This window comes from Sinocyclocheilus anshuiensis, unplaced genomic scaffold (assembly GCF_001515605.1).
Source record: "Sinocyclocheilus anshuiensis isolate Anshui unplaced genomic scaffold, SAMN03320099.WGS_v1.1 scaffold117, whole genome shotgun sequence".
Lineage (NCBI taxonomy): Eukaryota > Metazoa > Chordata > Actinopteri > Cypriniformes > Cyprinidae > Sinocyclocheilus > Sinocyclocheilus anshuiensis.
Window position 1 is genome coordinate 1458117 of NW_015536624.1, and position 27761 is coordinate 1485877.

A 27761-nucleotide genomic window follows, 5' to 3' on the forward strand; every position below is an offset into this window, starting at 1 on the left:
CGTAGCAAGGACATCGGTAAAACAGTCCATGTGACATCAGTGGCTCAACTTCAATTTTGCGAAGCTGCGAGAATACTTTTTGTGCGCAAAGAAAACAAAAATAAACTTATTTATTTAACAATTGTTCTCCCCCGAGTTACGTCTTCCGCCATTTTGGAGAGTACCAAAGAACGTAATCGTCATTGTTTACGTTAGGGAGGAAAGCGCGTGCATGAATGTAATCGGCATAATCAGCGTTGTTTACACTTAGGGTAAAGCATGCGTATGCGTTGTGATACTCTCCAAAATGGCAGAAGATGTAACTCGGGGGAGAAGAATTGTTGAATAAAGTCGTCATTTTTGTTTTCTTTGTGCACAAAAAGTATTCTCGTAGCTTTGCAAAATTGAAGTTGAGCCACTGATGTCACATGGACTGTTTTACCGATGTCCTTACTACGTTTCTGTCTGGGAACATTTCAGTTGCGTTACTGTCTATGGGAGGGTCAGAGAGCTCTCAGATTCCATCAAAAATATCTTAATTTGTGTTCCGAAGATGAACAGAGGTCTTACGGGTTTGGAACGACATGAGGGTGAGTAATTAATGACAGAATTTTCATTTTTGGGGTGAACTAACCCTTTAATATAAGTGTTGATATTTAAGTAAGAGAGAGTGCGTTTGTGTACGTGACTCGCCCTGGCCGCCAGGCTCTGTACTCCCTCTGCAAGCTGCGTTGAGTGAGTCGCTAACAGGAAACGGTTCTCCATCCACACTATCTGACCTGGAATCACACTTACACTCTCATAAACATCTATGAACTCCTTTAATTGCATAATGAAGAGGTCACAGTATGTCATGCGGTCAATAACATCCCATCACATATGCTAAGCTGCGTCCACGCTACAAAGCAAAGCTTTCAACAACGATCATGACATGACATGACATAACAGTTATTTTTGGGCATGCATACAGTGGCCCTAAAAAACATGTGGACCCTTAAGTAACACTTACAAATGTGTGGATGTCACTGCATTACATTACAAAGCATAAAACCAGTTGGCATTTATTTTAAAGAATGCTTTTCTTTTTAAAAATACATTTTAATTGATAAACTTTAAAAAATATATTTTTAAATTATTTTAAAATAATTACACTATTTTACCTTATTTCTAGTTCTATTTTCCATTACATATGACATTTTATAGCAACTATATTACATTGTTTTAGTAAAATAAATTTTTATTAATTATTGTTATTTATTGCTATTCTTCAAATAATCAAAATAGAGACTTTAAAAATGAATTCTGGTATAATTGTTACTTACACACACACATATATATATATATATAAATTACATTATAATATTTACAATATATTAAAAATATAATTATTTTGAATAACTATATAATGAACATATTCATTAAAATCTAGCATTTAAATTAAAATATTATATTTATAATTAGTAAATAAAAGAAATAAAATTAGTAAAAACTCATGAAAAACTGGGAGAAAATCGTAAAATAAATAAATAAATATGAATGCAATGAACACAGCAAGAAACTGGGTCAAGAGGAGAGCAGATCTTATAGGACGAGAATTAGACAGAAAAACAGACGTGACTTTGAAACCTATAGGGACAAAATGAAGGAAAGGACACAGAAAGAGAGCAGAAGCAAGACTCGGGGAGGGGCTTTAGGGGAAGTTGCGGGAGAAAGCAGCACAAAAGCTTTTGGTTCGAGTCAGGAAATGTGTCGTGTAATTCTTGGACAAGTGAAAACACTATTGTATACGATGCTCTTATGTCAAGACGAACGCATGCATAAAGTGTGGATTGAAAAAAGGGTAAAAAAAAAAAGGCTAACGAGAGAGAGAGAAAAGAAAAAGAGAGAGAAGGGGGCATGGAGAGAAAGGAGGCCATTAGATGTGCTGAGTCAAGTTCTTGAGATTCTTAGTAATCAGAATAACAGGAAGACTTCACTCTCGTTCTCTCTCTCTCTTCCTAAAACTCATTGATATATTCACACAGGCTTGAGTTCTCAGTACCCTCACACCAATAAAAGGAAATGAAACGCATGCGTTTGCACACACACAAATACACTTTTTGTAAAAGACTCAGCATGTGCAGAACACACAGATGGTGTGTGTGTGTGTGTGTGTGTGTGGACATGTCTGCAAGCAAACAAACCAAGCACATCTAAATTAAGACTTTTAAACATACTAAAATATGCGATAACTCAACTGATGAGGATTTCTTTAGCACTAAGTTTGGTTTTATTCTGTGTGTGTGTGTAAAAGAGGAAGTCAGTGGGTTTTCTCAGTAGGGGAATGTCAGGAACTTTAGCAGATGTCTGGGATCTTCAGAGGTAAGTTTAGTTCAAACGCAGAAAGCGCCGCTTCTCACCTGCTGGTGATGCATTCTCTGAGCTCTGTGGTCCAAGAGCTCACCTGCTGCTCATTATCGGCCTCAAATAGAAAACTACCCGGATGACCAGTAACCTGAGCGGAGAATGGAGAAAAAAAGAAACACATCAACCAACAGAACAGAAGACAATAAAAGATTTAGAAATGAACTTGATTGTTTCGTAAGAGATTCATAAAAAACATTCTTACTGAACCTTCATATGCATACCAAATACAGGATCTGAGAGTTATTCTTCAGGCCGATTAAAGGGTTAGTTCACCCAAAAATGAAAATTCTCTCATTAATTACTCACCCTCATGTCGTTCTAAACCCGTAAGACCTCCGTTCATCTTCAGAACACAAATTAAGATATTTTTGATGAATTCTGAGAGCTCTCTGTCCCATCGTTATTTTTGTTTTCTTTGCGTACAAAAAGTATTCTTGCAGCTTCGTAAGATTACAGTTGAACCCCTGATGTCACATGGATTATTTTACCGACCTCCTTGCTACGTTTCTGGACCGTGATCTTGAACTTGAACTATCCCTTTAATTGGCTGACTTTGGATTATTTTGATTATTATATGCATCATGTTTTACAATATTTTTGAGTAAATTTGAAGCTAGATTTGCAAACAAATTGCTAAAATAAAATATTTAATAAAATATAAATAAAAAATGTAAATTAATTAAATACAAATGATATATATACACATATAGTCATAAAACCTTTTATTTAAATATACAAACATTTTATTTAAATGTATAACTCTCAATTATAAGGTCACAAAAGCTTTTATTTAAATACATATATACATTCCAAAATACTATTCCATGTAGTCTCTCAATAATTATGAGGTCATAAAAGCTTCTTTTTTTTTTTAAATATATACATTTCAAAGATACTATTCCATGTAGTCTCTCAATTATTATGAGAACATAAAAGCTTTTATTTAAATATAGAAAACTTTTATTTTAATATATTTAAATGAAAAACTATTCTGAATTCTATTAGGCATAAAAACTGCATGCATAGTAATTATTAAGACTGTATAGTTTCAGATAGAAAAAAGCTTGTCGCACCACGTGGTGCTGGCATCATCGACTGCATTAGATTGGCCATCAGCCACTGCTCTCTAGATATCAGCAGAGACCAAAGGAAAACCCATTTTGGTCAACCACTAATCATGACGACTTCAGCAGAAAGCAAAGAAAAAAAAAAGAAAAAAAAAAAAAATCAAAGACTGAGTTCTCCTTTCCAGTTCTGAAACGATTAAATTTCCAAGAAGAGTCAAACAAGATTTTCAAATCATATACAGCGGGTTCCAAAAACCATTGATTCCACATAATCAGTGACACTCGTTTACTTCATGATCAGTCCTAAAAATTGTGCACAATCTGAAATATTTTTGAAAGTTTATAAAGAAGGTCATAAGGTTATAAAGAAACATTTGTATAATTGTAAAATAAAAAAATAAATACTTTCAATGTGGTCTTAAACCTTTGGACCCCACTTTATATATTACATACTAGTTCAATAATTCTATATAAATGTAATAAAATTGAATAAGCATTGATTTATTGCATGCAATATTTACTAAAAACCTGCACCAAAATAATTTTGAAAACAGGACGTGCATACACATATTCTTAAAATGGCCTAATATCATCCAAAAGAATCAGCCTCTTGAATATATTAGTTTATCAATAAAATGAATCAGTGTGTAATAATTTATGACAGTATGTGTCTTCGTTCACCTTTAAGACAAATGTGTTCATGTTGTCTGGCATCTCTAGGCGATTACAGCGTCGAATCTCTTGGATGTCTGAACAGGGTACAGTAAGCTTTGGAGTTTTGTAGTCCTAAAACACAAAGAAAGCAACACTTTTTCTTAATATAATCATATAACAGTTACATAATGTCTTTAGAAACATTTGCTTCCATATATAAACTTGAAAACCTCCTTTACTATTTATATTGTGCTTGTATGTTGCATTTTTACTACCCTTGTAAATGCATTAGCCTAAATGTTGTACGGTAGCAAATGTTTTCTCTTGAAAAAGTTGCTCTTCTCTATTTGTCTTTTTAAAAGCTACTAAACTTAGAGCAGATTTCCACAACAGCAACTCTGACACGGCATTATAAGAATTATTACTCAGGAACTGAACACTACTGCTGCTTATATTGTTCTCATTTGTGAGATAAAAGTGTCTGCAAAATAAATGCAAATGTAAAATTTTACATTGAGAAATAAACTCTGAATTGTATGGAAGCTTGTTCCTGCCAGACTCCATTAAAAGAGGCAACTCGGAGAAAAGTAAAAATTGCACAAAAAAAAACTTTTTTCCTTGCAAAAAGTTCAGAACTGCAAGATATTGCAGTTTATACTCAGAATTCTCAGTACTCAGAGTTTACATCATGCAATTCTGTTTTTCTTTTCTTAGAATTCTGAGTTTACATCTCTCAGTTCCGTTTTTTTTTGCTCCTATGGAATAAGCTTGTTTTTCGGCCACAGGATAAAATAATACATTTAGCTAATTGTGACTTTTATCTCACAATTCTGACCTTTTTTCTCAGAACTGCTATATAAGCTTACAATTCTGAGAAAAAAAAGTCTGAATAGTGAGCTATAAGTTCACATTTGCAAGAAAAAAGTCAGAGAGATAAAAAGTTGCAATTGACTCTTTTATTTTTTATCCTGTGGTGGAAACAAGCTTCCATAGATTTGTTCTCCCATACTGACTCAAAACCAAACAAGTTTCTTTATAAATCAATAAAACATAATGCACCACTCAGACATACAATCTGACAAACAAGGACTATGTCATCAATGATAAAACATAGATTTCTAGTGCATGACACACTCCAGTGTGGGTTTGAACGGAGAGAGGGAAAACAGAGGGGGATGATTTCCTTGTTCTACTGGGATTAGCTAAGAATGCTCATCTGGAAATTAAGAGAGAATGGAGCTATGACCCGTGATCTGAAACCTTCGACCTACGCCTACACACACATATACACACTCACAAAATACACACGCACACCAAATCTCCTTGGGAAAAAATGAGAGCGGATTCCGGGAAGTTGTGAGAGCTGCAAATGAATCCGGACGCTCTATGCTGCAGGAATTTCCAGTGTGTCCTGTTAGATCTGACACATCAAAGATTTGGGAATAAAGAAGCTCTTTCTCTCTCAAACGAAATCTGTCATTTTGAGTGAGTCAGACTGAATCAAGGCTTAAAATAGCTTCACACACACAGGCTCATGCCAAATCAACGGTGCTGTAATATTACGATCTTTCCTCTTTGAACTGCAGTCAACTACTACAGAGGAGAGTAGAAAACACCACTGACTCATTCACATCCACGCACACTTCTGCACTAATTCCAGCAGAACAAGAAGTGATTGAAGTATTAAACCACACACATATACGGTAAAACAGATGATTGGTTTCTCTTCTCCATTTCTCTTCGCAAATGCAAGAAACTTGCTATTAAACTTGGAGCAGATTTCCATATAAGCAACTCTGATGTTGAATTATAAGAATTCTAGGAACTAATACTAAAGACGACTTAGTTTGAGTCTGAGAATCAGCATCAAAGATATTATCAAGACATTACTATAAAATAGCTGTATATTTGATAACTTTTGACATCCATGTTTCTTGTTCAGTTTAAGGAGCAATTCCTATCACACATTATACAATAATGACAGTTCTGGCTGCATATAAATATGTTTACGGACAAAACATTTTATACAGCTAGCATGAATATGGCTACATATGAACAATGATTTAAACTAGTACACATACAGTTGCTAATAAAAGATGATTGGTGCATCATTTAAACTGGTGTACATACGGATGAACAAAAGATCCTTTAAAGTAGTATATAAATAGTAGTATAGCTACAAACTATGGAAGCAGATTAGACTCAATAATAATTCACGCAAAAGACACGATGCACACATCCGTATCCCAATTCACATGCATGAAACCCAATTCACATGCATGAAAAAAAAATATATTCACAAAAAACAATTTTGTGTGGATTTGTGTGTCTTTCCTGGCAGCGAACTCCTCCCACGCGAGTCACTCGTACTCTTTAGCCAATCAGATTTGAGCCTGTCCATCGACCAATCATAACCTACCTGGATGTTACGTCATCAGTGCGAGACCACAGTTCAAGTCACGGTTCAGCAGAGGTTTGTGCAGTTTGATTGTTTTTGTCTCGTCGCGCCGGGACACGGCATCACAGTTTTGTAAGGAGTGTAACATTTCCGTCACACTCTTGAGGCATTTGGCCAATCACAACGCACTGGATAGCTGGCCAATCACAGCACACCTTGCTTTTCAGACCGATGAGTTCACGCAAAGAAAGAAGGTGTAACCTTTGATTCTCGCTGTAGTATTGTTACCGCCGCCGCCGTGTCGTGGAGACGCTGTGTGTTTCGTTGCGAAAGCGAAAATACTTTGTTTGGCCTTCCAAAAGAGGACACAACTAGAAATCAGTGGTTAAGTTGTATTTACAACACTGTTCCAGAACAGTTCAAACCAAATATTCGTGTGCAATGCATTTTACGGAGGACTGTTTCCTGAACCTGGGAGAGTAGACCACAATGCCGGCTGTTCTGACTCACAGCCTGTAAGTATGTTTTCATATTTGCCACTGACGATTCAAACGCGAGTTTTGAGCAGTGTAGAGTAGCGCTTGTTGTTTGTCGTTTCTCCGATCACAAATGCAGACATGGTTTTATGTTTACGCAGCGCGATGCAACGCAACGTGTAAAAAGACAGTATAAGTCATTATAATCAGCAATTATGTTCCCACTGGATGCAACAAATGCCTCGTTTATAATGGGTTTGATTGTTTTTGTCTCGTCGCGCCGGGACACGGCATCACAGTTTTGTAAGGAGTGTAACATTTCCGTCACACTCTTGAGGCATTTGGCCAATCACAACGCACTGGATAGCTGGCCAATCACAGCACACCTTGCTTTTCAGACCGATGAGCTTTGTAAAAATCAACCCGTTTCAGACAGGAGGGGCATAGAGGAGAAACAATAATGTACAGTATGTGGAAAATAATGTGTTTTTTTAACCTTAAACGTCATAAACACATTGCATTACACCAAATACACAAAATAATGTTCTTTTTTAGCAACGTCATATGACCCCTTTAAAACTTGGAAGTAAAATCGGTCGTTTAGAAATACTCGTTAACGTGATCAGTGTAAGCCAGCGGCTGCTATGAAAACAGATAGTGTTGCCAAAAAAGTCTTGTGTTAGCCACAATGTCCCGTATATTGGCCAAAATGAAGAAAGAATTCTGCTCATTGCCCTGTTTTTTTTCAGCAACACTGGGTGGCCAATGTCCAGCCTAGCTCCCACTTAGCGCTGACCCTGCCCTCATCATAGCAGCTTTATATAAAGATGAATAGACCTCACAAGAACTCAGTGTATGAATAACGGTGTGTTTGTACTCACCATTTGTGCAACAGGAGGCAGTGTTCAATTAATACACACTAATTGTTTTCCTTGCATTTTTCAGGATTTAAACACTTTGCACAACATCTGGATGACAGTTACAGACCTCTTCATTCACATTAATCTTTATCTGTTTTTTACCTTTATGTATTCATTTCTTAATGTAATCAACATTCATTTACTTTTTTTTTACTGTGATTAACCATTGTTAATGTTTAATCTTATGTTGAGTTGTGATGAAAAAATCTTTGAGATTACAATACACAAGACGATGTTGGGAAGCAGCAGTTGTATTTGCTTGGTGACAGTTGTGGAATTTATGCTGGTCAGACAAAGACAGACTGATCATAAAAAGTAATGCAACAAAGATTCTTCAGTAAATTTTATTCAGTTATTTTTATCAATTTATCTTATGCTTCCTGCTCTTTCTGTATCTATATCTCTTGTAAAGGTATAAGAGTTAACAAGCCAAGGTGTTAACTGCTTTGAATATCAGACCAAAATCTGGCACGTCCTGACAGAGAGAGAGAGAGAGAGAGATACACTGAAGACTGGATCTAAAACATTTGATTAATTAACTTTTCACATAATGTATTACACTGATACTTGTATTTATCATTCGGCCATTAACGTTTACTTTAAAAGAATGCTAAAGACTCTAAATGGGACACAATACCAGCCATTCAGTGTAATTGAGGTTTGAATACCCTTTGACTGAAGAACGTCTAGCACAGCGTCAAACTGGTATCGAGCCAATCTCAGCTGTAGTTGTGCTATGTTTGTATTCCCTCATAATTGTCAATTCATATTTCATGTTACAGGCAAATTACAATGAATCATGGTCAGGTCATTTCATGGACATTTCATTCCCAAAGTATTCAGAAAACTTGAATAAACTTTAAACTTTAATAAATCTTATACAGCAACTGTAACAACCGACTTGCTTTGAATGTTTTAATTCTGACATAAAGCCAGAACAATAACAAGAACATTTAATAATGCATAACAAAGCTTTACGCCTTAACACATACAAAGTCATAGGGTTCTATTCTAAAATAAATGTAGTAATAATAATGCATGACTTAAAAAAAATCTGTTGAAACTGCAGCATAAACCAACTTAAATGAAATGTACATGGTTTCCAATGTGTGCATGTTATCACATACATCATCATCAGCTGAATGCGTGCCATCGCAGGACTTGACACACAAGACAAGCTCTGCTGTGACAGCTCTTTTATGTCCTCAATCAACAAAAACACAAAAGACTGCTTGAAAAATATCCAAAAACTTTCTATTTATTTACGACATGTCCCATCATTCAAAACCTCATTTTATGCTTTACATTGAGTTTATGAATCTTAATGTGGTATGGCATCCACGTGAATAATGATTATTTATTAAATAAGCATAAGAACCGATCAATATTAAATCATAATACACTCTGGACTAAACAGCAGCTGCTGGCTTACACTGGTCACGTTAACGAGTATGTCTAAAAGACCGATTTTACTTCCAAGTTTTAAGTAAGCATGCAAAGATGAAACAATACACCTTTACAAGGCTAGCTAATTGAAATGAAATGAAGAACAATAACGCGCATCATATGCCCACAGCGGGTTATGATTGGTCGATGGACAGGCTCAAATCTGATTGGCTAAATAGTATGCGTGTCCCGCGTGGGAGGAGTTCGCTGCCAAGAAACTCTCGAAAATACACACACAAATCCAAGGCTATTCACACATTCACAGTCCATGATGAACTCATGAATTTTAAACATTTACATTTTTTGTACACAGTTGTACATCTGTGAATTGTTTTGCATTTGTGAAACATATTTTATGAATATATATTCTTATTTTGTGCACGTGAATTGTTTTTTGTGAATATATATATTTTTTCGTGCACGTGAATTGGGTTCATCATGCATGTGAATTGGGATATGCATGTGTGCATCGTGTCTTTTGCGTGAATTATTATTGAGATTAATCTGCTTCCATACAAACATCTACTAAAACTAGCATGCATACCATTACAAACAAAAGATTATTAAAACTAGGGTCACACTTTATATTAGGTGGCCTTAACTACTATGTACTTACATCAAAAAATAAGTACAATGTACTTATTGTGTTCATATTGTACTGCAAAACACTTTTGCTGCTATCGAGGTGGGATACAGGTAAGGTTAGGGACAGGTTTGGTGGAATGGGTAGGTTTAAGGGTGGGTTAAGGTGTAAGGGATGGGTCAACTTTGTGTAATTACATTATAATTATTATTACATTATAAATGTAATTACAGATGTAATTACATATAGGTATTTGTAAAAATATAAGTACAATGTAAAAACATGCATGTACACAAGACTTCTGTTTTATATTAATATTAAAATTAACATATACATAAATAAAAATATAAACATGACCTTATATATATATCATTTTACGGTGTATGCAGTAGGCAGTGACGCGCCATTCACGCATCCGCACCCGCGACAGCTGGCACCTCATGTTTGCGGCTGAATGCAAATGATCATAATTGATGCACAACTATGCCCGTGAAAAGACATCAGCAATCCGGGGTCGAGAAAAGAAAAAGAAAAAAGATGAAGATGAAGCCTGTGCATCACGTAACCTACATTCATAATCCTGTGAAACTTTTTTGGCTGTTGACGTAAATAACGTGTTTTAATGTCGGTAATAATTTCACCACCACCAACGTATCTAATATTCTCTCTAAGTTTTCATGTTCCCTTATGAAAATTAGCCATGGTTTTAAATAAAACCAAAAATCATGGTTCTTGTAGCCAGGTAACCACAAATTTTTGGCCACCTTTTTGCGATAGATGACACAGCCTCTAAAATTTCTTCAACAAAAAACATGAGGACTTCACAACCCTTACAAAAATGAACCATGGTTTTATTGTAGTAAAACTGCTTAATTTTCTTTTGTGTGATTTCTGAATGCTTGAGACTATGAAATCAATCAGACAACTGTATTAATAAAATCATAGCTATGACTTTATTAATTTGTATTATTTACAAATTACAATTGTAGCTCTAGACCGTGTCTAGAACTACAATTACAATTTGTAAATAATACAATTTAAGTAGAATTTATTTATTTATTTACTTTTATATTTTATTAAAGTTCTATTTTGAACCCTATAGTAGGCGGGTTTTTTTTTTACTTACATAATATTTGAGGTAAGGGGCACAACAATACAATACTGCTTAGGGCACCTATTTGGCCATATATATATATGCATACTGTTATGAACAAAAGATGATTTAAACTATATGTAAGATTGCAAACAAAAGGTGAATGAAACTAATATACATATGATTACAAAAAAAGGATTGTTTAAACTAATATGCATACAACCATGAACAAAAGGCAATTAAAACTAATATACATTTGTTTGCGAACAACAAAAGAGGATTAAAACTAGTATACATATGCTTATGAACAAAGGATGGTTTAAAGTATTATGCAGATGTTTAACAACAGATGTTTACACTAGTATAAATACGAGTAAAAACAAAAGATGAATGAAACTAGTAAACAAATGTTTACAAACAGAAGAGGATTTAGACTAGTATACACACTGCTGTGTGGGAAAAAAAGACTAAAACTAGTATACATATGTTTACTAACAGAAGATGCATTAAACTAGTAAGTCATAGACCAGAAGCATCAGGAGTTGGAAACCGATTGAAATATAACAAAATCCATAGCAATCAATTCATGATGTCTGTAGAGAAAAGAATTTTACTTCAAATGTACATGGAAAGTAAAAATACAAACAAAACATTTGCTAATTTAATTTAACTCTATTCATTCAAATACCTTCAGTGGTTCTATGCCAGAAAATCGTACATTTAAAAAGATATTTACTAGTTTCAGTGTCGTAGCTTGTAGTGTACCTAACTACTTTTTTCTTTTGCAAGGGTAGCTTGCATGTAGTTTCAAACTAGCTTCCCCAACACTGTTGTGAAGTGACTTCCAGAACTGCTGCCTGCCGAGTGTGAAAAATCATGACAGCTCTTAAACGAAGAAATCCACATTAGCTTGATTTCTATGACCATATTTGGCCCCTGTTTCTGTTTGTCGGAGGCTGGAATATTTACTCTCGCTCTACACAACACAAACGTTTTGCGAAGCTGTGTAGAATGCTGTTTATCTATTTTCTGACAAGTTTAAAGTGCATTTCCTGCGATTCAGAGTCCAGCCAACTTAAGTTTTAATGTATAATAACAGCTGTGCATGTGCAAATGCATGAGATGCCAGTAAGGCCAACCTCACAGTCTATTTGTTATCAACTTGATTTAACTTAAAAAAAAAAAATTATTGCATAAGGATTTCATGGCTCATCCTCACATTAAAAGTTTAATTTCAACTCACAGATGTTCTCTGGTGTTACCACATTTAACACACGGTTTAATTGTGCATGTGTTGTGTACGAGTGCCATTTAAAATGCCACAACAAACAACCACGCCATTCATCTGAATAACTCCACTTCCTAATAGTTACTTTTGCTTTTGTTCACATTCTCAGAACAACCTTTCAAAATGAGTCACGTAATGAAATTAGCAATAACAATCGGAAAGGAATCTAGAAACAACATGACGCTGACAACACAACAACGACACTAGGAAGAGATGTCTCAGTGATGATCTTTTGTGAGAAGGTAGGCTTACGAAGTACAGATTTGAAGTCTATGGTCTTGGTTATGGTCTGCTTAATAAAAGTACAGTTATGACTGAACAAATATATATGTACTGTAATTATTTGGAAATGTATATAGATATAAAAACAAAAATAAAGTGTGTGTGTGTGTGTCTGTATACATGTACATTTAAATTAACTTAGCATAGCATCACTGTATATACACACACAGACAAGCATAAATAAAATATTTATAAACAAATAATAATCTAAATAATATAATATCTTTTAAAAGTGATAAAACAATACAATTGAAATTTAGAAATAAAATATGATCATTTAGCATAGCATCACAAATATATACACACAATCTGTAAAAACTGTAAAAATGCTACAGTAAAAGCGGTTAATTGGTTAACGATAAGTTCTCTTACTATAGCATATACAGCTTTTTGCATATATATGTGTGTGTGTGCATACAACTAGTGATCGACCGATATTGATATTTTATAACCGATACCGATACCAATTATTTGCATGTTTATGTGCCTGATAACCGATATGCAGAACCGATATTTATTCACTCTTATAAAGTAAATAAATGACTTTGTGAAGTAAGTCCATACTTCACTTTGGTTTTTCCTCCTTTCAGTCATCTTAAAAAAAAAGTGTTGAAAATGAGCAGTCTTTCATGTTAAATTTAATCTTCACATTACAACAATAAAAAAACATTTTATTTAAAGCATCAGCAGCAACACTAATATTAACAATAAGCAAAATAAATGTAGAAGGTCTAATGTTTTCAAATGGAGAAAATAAATAAAAGAAAGGAGTCATATCAACTTCATTTTAAACTACAGTTTTAGTAGGTTTATAAGATGTTTAATAGGTCCAGAGTCAAGAATAATTCACTGGATAATGTTAATTCACTGTTTTATTTCCAACATGCGCCCATTCATGGCTGCATATTATAAAATTTAATTCAAAGTTATGTCTTTATTGGGACAGGACATGACGGATTATTTTACGTGACTCCGTGAGTTCGTCTCCATTTCTTCGAGCCAAGCTGCATAAACTGCATATCAGGCATTTATGTAATACATCTAATTTGTGCATTAATGGCTGTTATGTTAAATAAAGTTTACTAACTACAGTAAATCAAGTATCCTTGCACGCCGTTGTTTTTGTCTTGTTTCCCCTCAGATGCGCTGCAATGGTGATCCTGCGTGAAATTCTCAAAGCATTCCCCAAGATGGCGGCGTTTATCGGTGAATCCGATATTACAAAACCGATATCTGATTATTGTAAAATGCTTAAATATCGGGGAAAAATATCGGTAAATCGATATATCGGTCGATCTCTACATACAACTGTAATAAATCTAATGGAACATTTCATTAACTTTTACAGTAAAATACTGTAAAATTTACAGTTTTATGAAGTCCTCTTGTAATTTACAGTGAAAATTTAATTGACATTCCAACAATTTCTATGTGACACTTTACATTTGATGCTTTTTCATTGAAATAACTGTTAATAAAATCCTTACACAAATATACATTTTAATATTTTACTAATATTTGCATTAATTCAATTTAATATTTTTTTTCAACATTTTTTGAAAATAATTCCATATATACTTAATTAAAAATGTTGACCCCTATAGTAGGTGTTTTTTTTCTTTCATAATATTTGAGAGAGGGGGCACAACAATACAATTCTGCTTAGGGCACCCATTTGGCCAGCAGCGGCGCTGCTAGTATGTATATGAATTCAACTTAATATTTTTCAAAATTTTTTCTACATTTTTTAAAAAGAATTCCATATATACTTAATTTTAAAAAATACATTTTAGAGTATATATTCAGTATATTATATCAATGCTCTTCAGTGGTGTTGACAGTTATCATGTTTTTCAGCATATAACATTTTCTTTTACATTTCTTTTTAAAACACACACTCACACATTTGTACAAACGTGCATGCTGTGCTAAACACTGATCCCTTCCTAGGTCAGAATGGTTTGCACATGGTTTTCACAGGCTTTATTTTTACACTCCTTCATTTATTTACCTCCCTCTCTTTCTCCCTGTTCGCTGCTAAAACAGAGTGTCAATCACTCTGACCTTTACTGCTGCTCTCGAAAGCCCCACCACAGCTTTAGTACTGAGAAAATACACATGAAAGAAAGAAACAGAGATAGAGAGAGGGAGAGGGAGAAGCGCAGAAGAAAAAAGAGAGCAAGTTTCCTGTGTCAGTCAAAACCTCCCGATGATGGACAAATATCTTACTTTTCTTTAAAAAAGGGATATTTTCTGTAATCTGAAACAGCTAGCAAAACCACTCGTCATCCACCGCTAGCTGTGTTATTGCATAAAGTGATTTTTGCATTAAATGCACTGCAGGAAAAAAAAACTAAAAAAGTGCATTAATGCACTTAGAAAAAGGTTTTATTTTTTTCTAATTTTTTAATTCAATCTTTCTCCCAGCTTGAGCAGTTTATCTGTAGCTGCAGATTCAAAAACACTTGTTCGCCTGTAACAATAGCATGTTGAGAAAATGCACCGGCCCTTAAATTACATAAAAATATTTATTGGCTTATTCACAATAAATGCACTTTGGAAAGTGTGAGTACAATGACACAACATGGTAAAATACACGATAAAACACACACACAGCTACTCATATTCATCTTCATATTCACAGGTCGAGTGAGCATCCTGTTTACGGACTAGAGGAGCTGAACCACAGCACCTACACGCACACAACGAGACAGAGATGAATAGAGAGAGAGAGAAAGAGAGATTGAGGGGGAGCGAGCGGTGCTTTCCAAGGGTAGCTCAGTGAGGTCAGGTATACCAGCTCAGCGGTTGCAGGTTTTAACATAAAGAGTTGCAACAATGTTCACACATGCTCACAATATAGAATCTATAATCCACTCACAGCTAGACTGCAACTGCTAGTGATGCATAAAGTGATTTTTGCATTAAATGCACTGCAGGGAAGAAAAAACTAAAAAAGTGCATTAATGCATTTAGAAAAAGGTTTTATTTTTTTCTCATTTTTTAATTCAATCTTTCTCCCAGCTTGAGCAGTTTATCTGTAGCTGCAGATTCAAAAACACTTGTTCGCCTGTAACAATAGCATGTTGAGAAAATGCACCGGCCCTTAAATTACATAAAAATATTTATTGGCTTATTCACAATAAATGCACTTTGGAAAGTGTGAGTACAATGACACAACATGGTAAAATACACGATAAAACACACACACAGCTACTCATATTCATCTTCATATTCACAGGTCGAGTGAGCATCCTGTTTACGGACTAGAGGAGCTGAACCACAGCACCTACACGCACACAACGAGACAGAGATGAATAGAGAGAGAGAGAAAGAGAGATTGAGGGGGAGCGAGCGGTGCTTTCCAAGGGTAGCTCAGTGAGGTCAGGTATACCAGCTCAGCGGTTGCAGGTTTTAACATAAAGAGTTGCAACAATGTTCACACATGCTCACAATATAGAATCTATAATCCACTCACAGCTAGACTGCAACTGCTAGTGATTCGCTGCATGCCAGAAAATAATATGTTCTAACTTGGGGTAGGTGAGAGGTAAAGAAAAGAAGAAGAATTTTCCATATTCTAAAAATGTGGATAACAATACAATTCCCATATACATTTTTTTAAATGGAAAAATACTAAATTTTAAATGGAAAAAATACACAATAAAGTAAAGGCATATTATATTTTATCTTAGGATATTCTTCTGTTACATAAAGATTTTTCATACAAAAACTGCTGACAAATAATGTATTGTCATTTTAAAACAATGTCCAAAGTAAAGGCATATTATATTTTATCTTAGGATATTCTTCTGTTACATAAAGATTTTTCATATTTATTAATATGGCATTTAGGTAGAATTGAATTGTTTAGTATTTAATAATAATAATAATAATAATAATAATAATAATAATAACCTTATAGTATATAATAGTATAGTAAATAATTAAAAAAAGTTGTATTTAAAAATGTAAAAAAAAAAAAAAAAATTTGTTTATTTGAAAAATATTTAAAATACATTCTGATTTATTTTATTTTTATTAAAATAAAATCTGCTTGGCATCTTTATTCCAAACAAAAAAGCTTTATGGTTAAAACTTTTTGCTGTTTTTTTTTTTCTGATTTACTGTTTGAACTAGTTATTTGGTCTTTTTATGACTTGCAATCAGTCTAGTCTGTCACATAAATAAACACTTAAAATATTAATATGACATTTATGGTAGAATTATATTAATTTTTATTATTACATATTGAATAAAATTCTACCATAAATGTCATGTGTCATATATATATATATATATATGTGTGTGTGTGTGTGTGTGTGTGGTTTTTGATGACATGAAATCATCTTAGGCTACTCTGTTGCATTGCAATGAATAAATAAATAAATAAATAAATATTTATTTATTTATTAAAGGGATAGTTCACCCAAAAATCTAAATTCTGTCATTAATTACTCTCGTGTTATTCCAAACCAGCAAGACCTTCGTTCATCTTCGGAACACAAATTAAGATATTTTTGATGAAATCTGAGAGCTCGCTGACCCTCCATAGACAGCAACACAAATGAAATGTTTCCAGGCCCAGAAACGTAGCAAGGACATCGATAAAATGTGACCTCAGAGGTTCAAACGCAATTTTACAAAGCTACGAGAATACTTTTTGTGCGCAAAGAAAACAAAAATAACGACTTCTCATCCTGTCTGCTGCGGTGTGCTGCCATTGTGGAGAGCATCACAATGCATCCACGTTCTTTCCTCTGCAAGTAAACAACGCATGCGCATGGCGCTGCTGCTTACTTCGAACTCAGGACAGCATTCACATTTTAGTTGTGTTGCTGTCTGGGTCAGCGAGCTCTCAGATTTCATCAAAAATATCTTAATCTGTGTTCCGAAGATGAACAAAGTTTAATTAATAAAAAATTAAATAACATTTTAATTTAATAAAAAATGTATAAATGCAAATATTTTATCTGCCTAGCATATTTAGTCCAACCAAAAAATGGTTTTATTTTAAACTTTGATGCAGAAGCAAATCGGACTGTCATTTATTCTTCTGATTTATTATTTGAATATAGGCCTACATCACCTGTAACATGATAAAGTCTAGACTGCAACCGCAGTATACATTCAATTTGTGTTGCAGTATATATCACAAAAACAATGCAACAAATCAAAAATACACCTACTGCAATGATTGACAGCATCTATACTGCATCGAAACGGTCTTGGTATGACACATCAAAAGTGGAGCGTCACGTCGCCACCTGCAGTGTAGACCCATCTTGAAACAGCTGTTAGCTGAGAGAAAAACACACTGCACAACACTTCACTGCATTTACACAAACACGCTGCTAGCAAACACCTTTGATATACAAATTAAAGAGCCCAGGCATACTTTACACATGAACACAAACTGAAAACCACGCTGAGAAACCTAAACACCATGTGCTCATGTCAGAGGACCAAAACTGAAAACAAAAGCAGGTCTCTGCACCTGAGATGGCCTCTGCTCATCCTGACACGCAGAAGACCGCTGGATTCATGCGATGCAGAAATAACAAATAAGGCCTCACACCTGGCATTAACATGCATTTCATATCTGGATATTTTTTAGCTGGATTGCATATATACAATCATTCCAATGCATCTCTAGTGTGGTCAGACAAAAATTCCAGGTGTAAATTACACACTCGTGGATAAGAAATAAGATGGTAAAATTCAAACCCGCATGATGCAAATTACAGTGTCTGGATGGGTCTGACACCGCTAAAATTATGACTACTACAGTGTTTTTATTCTACTTATTTTAATAAATTGGTTCAAAAGTGCTTTCAAACTACATTTCACTAAGTTTAGCAATATTAGGTCGCTCAAATTCTATAGTGTTGTCACTGCATGCAGCAACAAACATGCAGCCCGTCCAATGTAGTCCAATTTAGGAAAAAAGGATTTATGTGAACTGGTTCTTTGAATGAATCAGTCAAAAGCAAACTCAAAAGTTATCGGTCTGAATTGTCTGGATCGTTGCCGACTGCACACAATGACAAACCTATAGCATGGCCAACGCTGTCCAATTCTGGACTAAATTACTCATGTGAGCCAGTTCTATGGAAGAATATCAGAATGAGCTTTATCAGAATGAGCTTTATTGCCAGGTATGTTTACACATACGAGGAAAACTGCGGAGCACGCCATGGAGGCAGCCATCACCGTCGGCGCCATCGTTAGAATCAGGACTTTTTTCAAAAGGAATTGCAAATTGCATTATATATAGGGCTGCCCCCTAATAGTCGACTAACCGTTTGTCGACCAGAAGAGGCTTGGTCGACCAAAATTTTATTAGTCGCTTAATCGCAGAAAATAAATAAATAAATAAAAATCCACATTGGCGAAGTCACACGGATCGTTAACGGGTGGTCTATGTGGTAATACAGTAGGCTACATCGGGCAGGACATCCAAACGCTCGCCTATCATTCATCGACCTTAAATATGGCTTATCATCTGAAATATGCAAGTATTAGCAACTTTACATGGCCGCTCAATGTAATGTGCGCTATTGAAGTGTCTGTGCGGAGTGTGGAGGCTGAACACTCACTGCAGGACAGATGGAGGCGCCGGTGCGCTCACTTGCTTTTAAAATACTCCATTATTTTTGCTCATACAGATAAGAGTAATACATCTTTCAAATCTGTAAAGACTCTACGTTTATTTTTGTGCACTCACAATAACAACAAAACATTGCGCTTTTGTAAAATAATGAAAGCAAACAGGATGTGCTTTCTGGCGTCTCAGTCTCTGTAAACTTGAGCACGAAACTCCGAAACTCCATGTATAATTTGTCTTACAGACATGAAAAAAATAAATCTATAGAGAGCGAAATGTCAACTTTCAAGTAAGCCAATTCAAATGAAAAACAAATATTCTCAGATTATGTAATCCTTATTAAAAGTGCAGACAGACGCATCCACTGCTGCAAAGATGATGAGTCAGTGTCGCCGACTTCATCTCTTAAACAGAGAATAAAGAAAGCACTAGTTTAGCAATAAATTCTTAAAATGTTAATGCAGCCTCCTTACTGTTTTTCCCTGACACATTCATAATCATTAATTCTTCTGTCGCTGTGCTGTGGCAAGCTTATTCGTGTGCTTGAGAGCTTATAGGCTATGTATGCAATTAAAGGTTCATTATTATATTTTATTAATAAACGTGCGCTTAGTCAACTAATGCTTCAAATGAACGACTACTAGTCGACCAGAAAAATCTTTAGTCGGGGGCAGCCCTAATCATATATATATATATATATATATATATATATGGTCGTCTGTGAGTGACATCACCTCCCAAAACAAACACGCCCCAAATTATAGTCCAGCCCCTGATATTGATTGACAGGTTTCCGTGTAAAGCATCGGAAATTCAAATGCAAAAGGAATTGCGATTCCATTTGAGTTTTGGCAGGTTACATGTGCGACACAGAGAGAGTGAAAAAGCAAGTATGGTAATTAATATTGTTATTTAAATATGACAGGCTCATAACTCGTAAGACATGGGAAATACAGTTGCAAATGGACTTTGCTTTTTCATTTGAAATTTGGCAATCACTTTGCGTTCGCAAAAGTGAAAACGCAAACAGTAATGCAAGATTTGCAGTTGCATTTGGATTATGTCAATTTATGCGTCCACTAGGGTTGTGACGGTAAGGAAATTTTCCCACCGGTTAATCGACGTGTGACAACACCGGTAATACCGGTATCACCGTGGGGGCGGGGGCGTTCCCTCTTTTCCTCGCTTTCAAATAGCTTAAAAGCGCCGTGCGCATTTTACATTCACTTTCGAATTAGCGGCAATTCGGCGTCAATTGCTTGAATGCAACAACAAAATACAACGTCAAACTCACTTTAGCGTATATATAAAACATAGAACTTTTATTAACAAAACAAATAAAAATGCACCATGCTATAGGGCAGGCTATGCCTAATATAAAATAACAAATAACTTACAAAGTTTAAATCCGTCAGCACAGTCTATCGCGGCAAGCCTAGTGTCCACATACGGAAAACACAATTGAAAATACAATTTGCAATTCCTTTCCTGAATATTCTTCCATACGGTTCTTTGAATGAATCAGTAAAAGCACTCTCAAACTGACAAGTCATCGTCTGAATCAGTGTCTGAATCGCGAATCTGTGTAGTAAATGCCGCTCCATCTGAAAGCATGTGCTGGAGATTTACTACTAATCACCAGAAGCGGCTCTACTGACGAGATTCGCATGAAAATCGCATTCGATTTTTTGCCGAGCCCTATTGGTACCTATACTAATGTGTTACCGTTAGGACTAATTATTCTAAAAAGACCTATAAAACTCATTGTATACACTTATTTCACACACCGCACAGCTATTGTGAATATTCACACTGGGGCCTTCAACAGTGGCTCAGTCCAAAAAATAAGCATTCAGTGATGCATAAGACAGGCGTCAGTCATGGGGCTGTACTGTTGAATTACAGGCGACACTGCAGTGTTACACAGTCAATATTTTGAGCAGGGGCTGTTTCACACCCACCACCCACATGGCCATGTTTGTCCTCTGAGCGCACAGCTCTCAAAAGTATTGGGTGAATGTGTTTTACACAAAAACACACAACCACCCAAAGATGAGGAACTGTCATATGCGAAGCAAACAAAGGATCTCATCTCAGTCCCGATGCTGCAGACGCCGAGAGTGTGTACCAGTGTGAATCAGTTATGCTGACAGACGTGCTTCACTACTAATGATTGAGCTACATCAGTAAATAAATAAAGCAGCCGATCACAGACAAAACAAACCAGTCAGTTAATGGAAACCATGAGGTGTAAAAACACTGAATTATTAAAAAGGCCAAACAATGTGCACGAATACCCAAAAATAAATAAATAAATATATACACCAATAATGTCTGACTATTAATTAATTTTATATTAAACATTTATAAATTAAATGTTATTTGATTTAATATTATTTCAGGCTATTCAAATTATTATATTCCAAATTGGTTGCGAACCAAACAGACCACATGTGACATGAAAGTACAATTTCAAATAATGCATTTCCCAAATGACAAATGAGAAAAAAGAGAAATGCACTGAAAACAATGCATGCAATACAATTCAAATTAAATCATGCAAATTATAAAAACTTGACACATAGGAAAATTATAACTTGCAGTTTTGATCTAAATCAAAAATGCTGTCGTCATCATCATGTGAACCAGCGCACGGTCTGCAACTATGTGTGTGTGCCTTTACATCTTTGAAAATGCATCAGAGCGTTTTCTGCTGTCTGCATCTCTGTGTGTGATATAATTCTTGGTTTTAAATTGTCAAGTGTTATGCTTTCGGGGAAAAAGGGACATGTCTGATTTCGCTATGACTGATGACTGTGGCCTACTTATCAATCTGCAGATTTTCATATTGATAAAGACGGGTTAGAGGTCAGAGCAGCCCTTGATCATGTTAAGAAATGAAACTTTGAGTCTCAGTTTGGGTTTCAGTCAAGTTTCAAACTGTTTCTTCAAAAGTCAAAGGGAAAACAAACGAGGGCATGTAAACAGAGCCTAACAGTCAGATTCTGCAAGTAAAAATCACATTCATTTTCTCCATAGAGAATAGTGTCTTTTCAGTTTTTTTTACTTTAATGCATTTTTTTTTGCTTCATATAGCTAAATTAGCAAGTTGTGAATCATCTCAGAGCTAGTTGGTTTGCTTCAATATTTTTTGAAATCTCTATGAAGAAAATAAATAAGAAAAATACTGCCAGAACCAAGGTGGCCTGTAAGATGTGCTATCAATATTTCACTTTATAAAAACGCAAGCAAAAACACAATAAACAACTACCATATATCTTATGCAATTGGACATTAGTTTCAGTTTAAATCCGTGCAGCCTGTTTTTATACCAAATATTGTGTTGCTGATCTGATTTGGTTGTTCGCTTATTAAAGAGTTGAAACGACTCTGGATGTAGTTGTGTGAGCATCTGCATGTGCATAAGGTCACCGTGAAGCTCTAACACGCTCCAGATGGGAGGATGCGGTTTTCTAGAATTAGAAATATTTTCCACAGCACTGGCTGCAATTGTTGTACAGCAAATAATACTAGAAAAAACAAGACATGAAAATAATTTCAAAATCTGAAATCTAACTTTGATACAGCCTGTTTTCTTTCTTGCTTGATCACACACCAACAAGCCACATCAGAAGACTTCGACATATACAACACAAATACAAGTCTATAAAGTTTCATCCAATCCACAAATCCACACACTTCATGAGCTCAAATGCATTGCACACTGCTGGATTTCATGGTGTCCATATTAATCTTCTTTTCATTTTAAGGTTTCTAAGCTTTTACTAAACTTTCTAAGCACTCCACCAAACTTGTTCAGACTACATCGGCAATTAAAGGTCTGTGGTCTCCAGCCCTAGAAGCCCTGTTTAATGAACACCATTTGAGACCAACACCAGATGTTTCTCAAGCCTTCCAAAAAACATCATATACACGTAAGAAAGCATACAGTTTTGCGACACATATAAATTGCAAGGCTCTCTTTCCAATGCTTGATTCTGATTGGTCGCTCGTGGCTTTCTGCAGTCACATTGCTATACATACATATACAGTATATACATGCACACAATATGTTAGCACTTTGTCTCTGGTCGAGCTAGTCATTTTTAACTTGATAATAATACAACACTTCTGTGAAATCTGACAGCAGATAATCATACTAATTTATCTGCTGTGCACAGGCTGGTTTTAAAGTTAGGACTTCCCTGAAACAAAGTTTCTCACGCAAAGAAATTATCAGCCAGCCTGCAGCTTCCTCTCTTAGCATAGCTGCCCTCACTGTTGCTATTGTAGTGAACACACCAAACATAGAGTGCACAGTTACAGAATCAAGGCATGGACTAGTGTGCACTCTATAATGCAGCCTCCACGCTCACACACCAGTGCACACATTAAGCACACACATAAGTAAGATGCATGCAGCGAAATAAACTATGATGCATGCACAGCAAAAGCCTACATGTTTGTTTCTCTCTTTTAAAAAAAACGAAGAATGCATCGCTAATTTGAAACTAAAACATGTGTGCATGCTTCTGACATTTATTGGAGTGTATACACTTTAAGTGTTTGAACTTTCTTGGCCTACGTTGCCTTTCCCTTACATAGACATTCAGAGCAAGTCCTCGCCTCTCTGCCAAGATTCCTCAGCAGCCAATCAGAGCCTTGATACAGCCGTGCTGTGACCCCTAAAGTGAGCAGACGTCATTTGCTGCCTGAATGAACTAGCAAAACTAGCAATTAGGCTATCATGCTGTGTAACCAGGAGCAAGGTGGAAAGAAAGGCAGACGAAACCGTAATTGTGTCCTTATTAGTTTCATTACACTTAATAGTATCAATCAGATCCTGTTTCAAGTAGGCAGTTTGTCTTAAATGTGGGTGGATTAATTAGGCTAAATGAGTGTTAATGTGAAAATATCACATACTAGATGAATCATGCCATTTTCATCATTTACTCATCCTTGTTTTAAATCCATGTAGCAAAAAAGGATACACGCAGCAGAATGCAAGATCTGTTTTAAACTTGCTAAATATTATATTAAAAGTTGTTATTTGCTGAAAATCCTCCCCTCTGCCATAGCTCACATTTGTATTCACATAGATTCAAATTTAAGGCCTCATGACCCTTCTCACCATTTTTGCTATCAAACCCAATTGGTTCTCACATGCCAGTGACATGAAACCTGGTGCAACACATCTCGAAGTGCCATATTTACATATGTGAATTTTTTATTAACTAAAACACAGCACAGCTCTCAAATCTCATTTACGGTTGCATATATTTAAACATAAGGCTTCAAGACAACAGTTACAAATGCAATTGGTTCTTGTGTGATTTGTCATTGCAAACAAACTTTGTGCAACACATCTTGAAGTGACATATTTGAATATTTGCAGATATTTACGTATAACGCTCCAAAACAAGTCACGCAAAAAGGCAACTGGTTCTTGCATGACGTCATTGACAACAAACATAACGCAACACACTGACATGCCATATTTGAATATACATGAATGAAATTCACATTTTTATAGCTACAACACATAGTTTACATTTAGATATATTTAAATATAACGCTTCAAGACAAGTCACGTAAGATGTGACGTCAACAATTTCAAATGCAACTGGTTCTTGCATGGCATTGTCATTGGCATCAAACTCTGTGCAATACATACTTGAATGAAACTTACATTTTTTATTAACTTAATGACGGAGCTCTTCAATCTTTTAATTTCATTTAAATATGCAATTCAATATTTGCATATCATGCCAAAATTTTAAAACGCAATTGTTTCTTTTGTGATTTTTCATTAAAATTAAACTTCTGGCAACAGGTCTTGGCATGTCATATTTGAAAAAATGTGAAATAACTTTACATTTTTATTAACTAAACACAGCATAGCCCTTAATTCGCATTCACATTAAAAAATATAATGCTTCAAAACAAATCACGCCAGATTACAAATGCAATTGGTTCTAGCATGACTTGTAATTGACAGCAAACTTCTTGCAATACACTGACGTGCCATATTTTAATGTAGCTCTTGAATTTCATTTTATATTTGCATATAAACATAACACTTCAAGACAAGACACAGCAGTTTCCATACCAAAATTTACAAATGTAACTGGATGATTTGTCATTGACGTCAAACTTTGTGCAACACATCCTGATGTGCCATATATACATGTAAAAGATGACAGAATTTTCCAAATTTCCATTAGATTTTTTTTTGCCAAGTTTTAAATAGTTGACCTCCTTCAAAAAAATAATCTAAAATAAAAGATCCAACCAATATACCAAGCTATTATGAGCCAACAAGAACTACAAATAATACAATTATCAAATCAGGCCAAAAACAACAGCAGTAGTCACTCTTGAAAGATATATGAAGATCTCGAAAGTTCGCCTTACCTTGGGTGGGTCATAGAGCTCCAGCTGGTACTTCTCACTAGCAGTGTGCTCGTTGATCCTCCTGACCTGCAGGTGGCAGCGCAGCCAAAGCGGGGGTGTGTCTGAGATAGTGTCATCCACCTCCAGGTACCGCAGCTGCCCCTCTTTACAAACACTTCCTGTCTCTTGCCTCTGTCTCATAGTTCGCAACAGATTCCATCGTTCCCACCGCGCACCCTTCTGCGAAGTGCAATGGGCGGGTACCTGCACAGTCTGAGGTGGGGTTTGAGAGGTGCATTCAACAGTCGCTGAGGGTCCGCCCCCCTTGATCGAATCGTCCCTTGGGCAACCACCTGAAGGTTCATCAGTTTGGGGGGAATTCTTAAAGAATCGGCATACGCTTTCTCGAAATCCCCTGATGGAAAAGTTGGTTACGTCACTACGGGAAGGGAAGGAAAACAAAGGGGGCGAGTATCGTTCAGACCCAGTCCTCTGCTCCAGGTGTTCGTCTTCCTGGCTATGATGCCGCGTTCTGCGTGTAGTGTCTGCAGGAGAGCATCGCAGCAACTGCTCCTGTTCTCTAGGGACGCCTGCGGCATCTGGTTTGGGTGTCAACACAGCAACTAGCGGAGTCACTCCTGGCCGCATGGTCTCCCGGTAATCCAGCACCCCCGAGAAGGAAGTGATGCGTAAGCGGCCAGTCATGGGTAGCAAGGGAGGAGGCGGTGGTGGCCGCAGGGCGGGTTCTGCATCTTTAGCCACCTCGCAGCTGAAGTGGTGCTGGAAGAGGGCGCTGAACTGCTTCGAGAAACTTTCCGGCGGGACCACATCCTGCACCGGCCACTCTCTGACGAAGCGCCGGTAGTGCTGGGCAAGTTCTCGGGCCGTGGTGCTGGCATGCAACTCGCAGAACTCCCTCCATCCACAAGGAGGTGCTACGGATGATGCAGTGCTCGTGGTCTGCTGGACAGTGTTACCATTCATTGCAGTAACCAGCACAGCAGGGAATCACTGCGAACAACAGATGAACAACATTAAAATCTGACGGCGCTATATTGTGGCAAGGGTGCAGAATATTTCCAGTACATTTCTGGAAACATTTCAGAAAGTTTGGAAACTTTCCGGAAATTTAGCTGAAATTTTCTGCCCTGTTGCAACCCTAATTGCAGCAACTAAAGTATATTGTGTATGGCTGCGTTCACGGTATAGCACTGCCTCAAGTTGCTTAATGATAAAATGATCAAGTTCACACTTCATTTACGCCTTATTTTGAAGCTAATGCAGTATGTTCAAGCAAAGGTTAACATGTGGACTCTAGGGATGGGCGATATCTTATCGTTTGCGATATACCGGTAAAAATTCTCCCCACGATAAGAAAGACATCACGGAAAGCGGACGTGAAATTGAGGAGGAGTAGCCTATCGCTAAATGAGGAGCTCGAGCTGTAACTGGTTTGGTTAGGGCTGTAGAGTGCACAGAAAATCGGTCTGAATAAATGTACTACAGTAGTACGTGTGCGATACAGTTTTGCATGTGTATGAGCCTGTTTACAAAACTGTTGTCCAACAAAGATATAATTATTGACATGCTTTTTCTCCAAATTAACTTAATAACATAGTCGAGTGTTGGAAATACTTCTTTTTGTGACCAGACGTGGTTTCATATTACAGAATGATAGTATTATATAGTGATAAAGGCCATGTCGATTAACATTGCATTATAAATATACTTTCCTTATAAAAATACCCAAGATTGAAGAACACAGATAAACCATATATTTTGTGCAGTCGTATGTTTATTTTCCTCAAGTTTCATCAGTTAAAATGTCTCTACCTCCGTTGTGCGTTTTATTCAGCGATAACTGGATACCTTCCTGAAGCGTGGTCAGTAGTATTTCTTCTGCTATGGATATGAAAAGAAGTAAGTAAAACAATGCACAAGTTACTTAATGGTAGGTTAATCTGTTGCGTGATATTTATTGATGTTCGGATTTTTTTAATAAAAAAAATTTTTTTTAAATGTGCAGTATTTTTTTTAATTTATTTTTTTTAAATAAAATCAATTAATTGGAGATGCTTTTGATTATTAAAGTTTAATGGAACCATTAAAATGGAATCCAGAAAATAATGGAAAACAGAATTTGGTAAAGATAAAACTGTAAAACTCAAT

General features: G+C 35.8%; 1 protein-coding gene across 1 annotated transcript in view; it reads right to left on the reverse strand.

Annotated features, from left to right (window-relative positions):
- LOC107704923 (SH2B adapter protein 3-like) overlaps positions 1-27761 on the reverse strand; it is a 53750-nt gene that overhangs the window by 7833 nt on the left and 18156 nt on the right. Inside the window, exons 2-5 of the mRNA XM_016507984.1 lie at positions 25614-26603; positions 4134-4238; positions 2379-2473; positions 633-758 (exon numbers count right to left, since the gene is read on the reverse strand). Of these exons, the coding sequence (XP_016363470.1) occupies positions 633-758; positions 2379-2473; positions 4134-4238; positions 25614-26576 (1289 nt within the window). The 5' untranslated portion in view covers positions 26577-26603. The remainder of the gene's footprint in view (positions 1-632; positions 759-2378; positions 2474-4133; positions 4239-25613; positions 26604-27761) is intronic.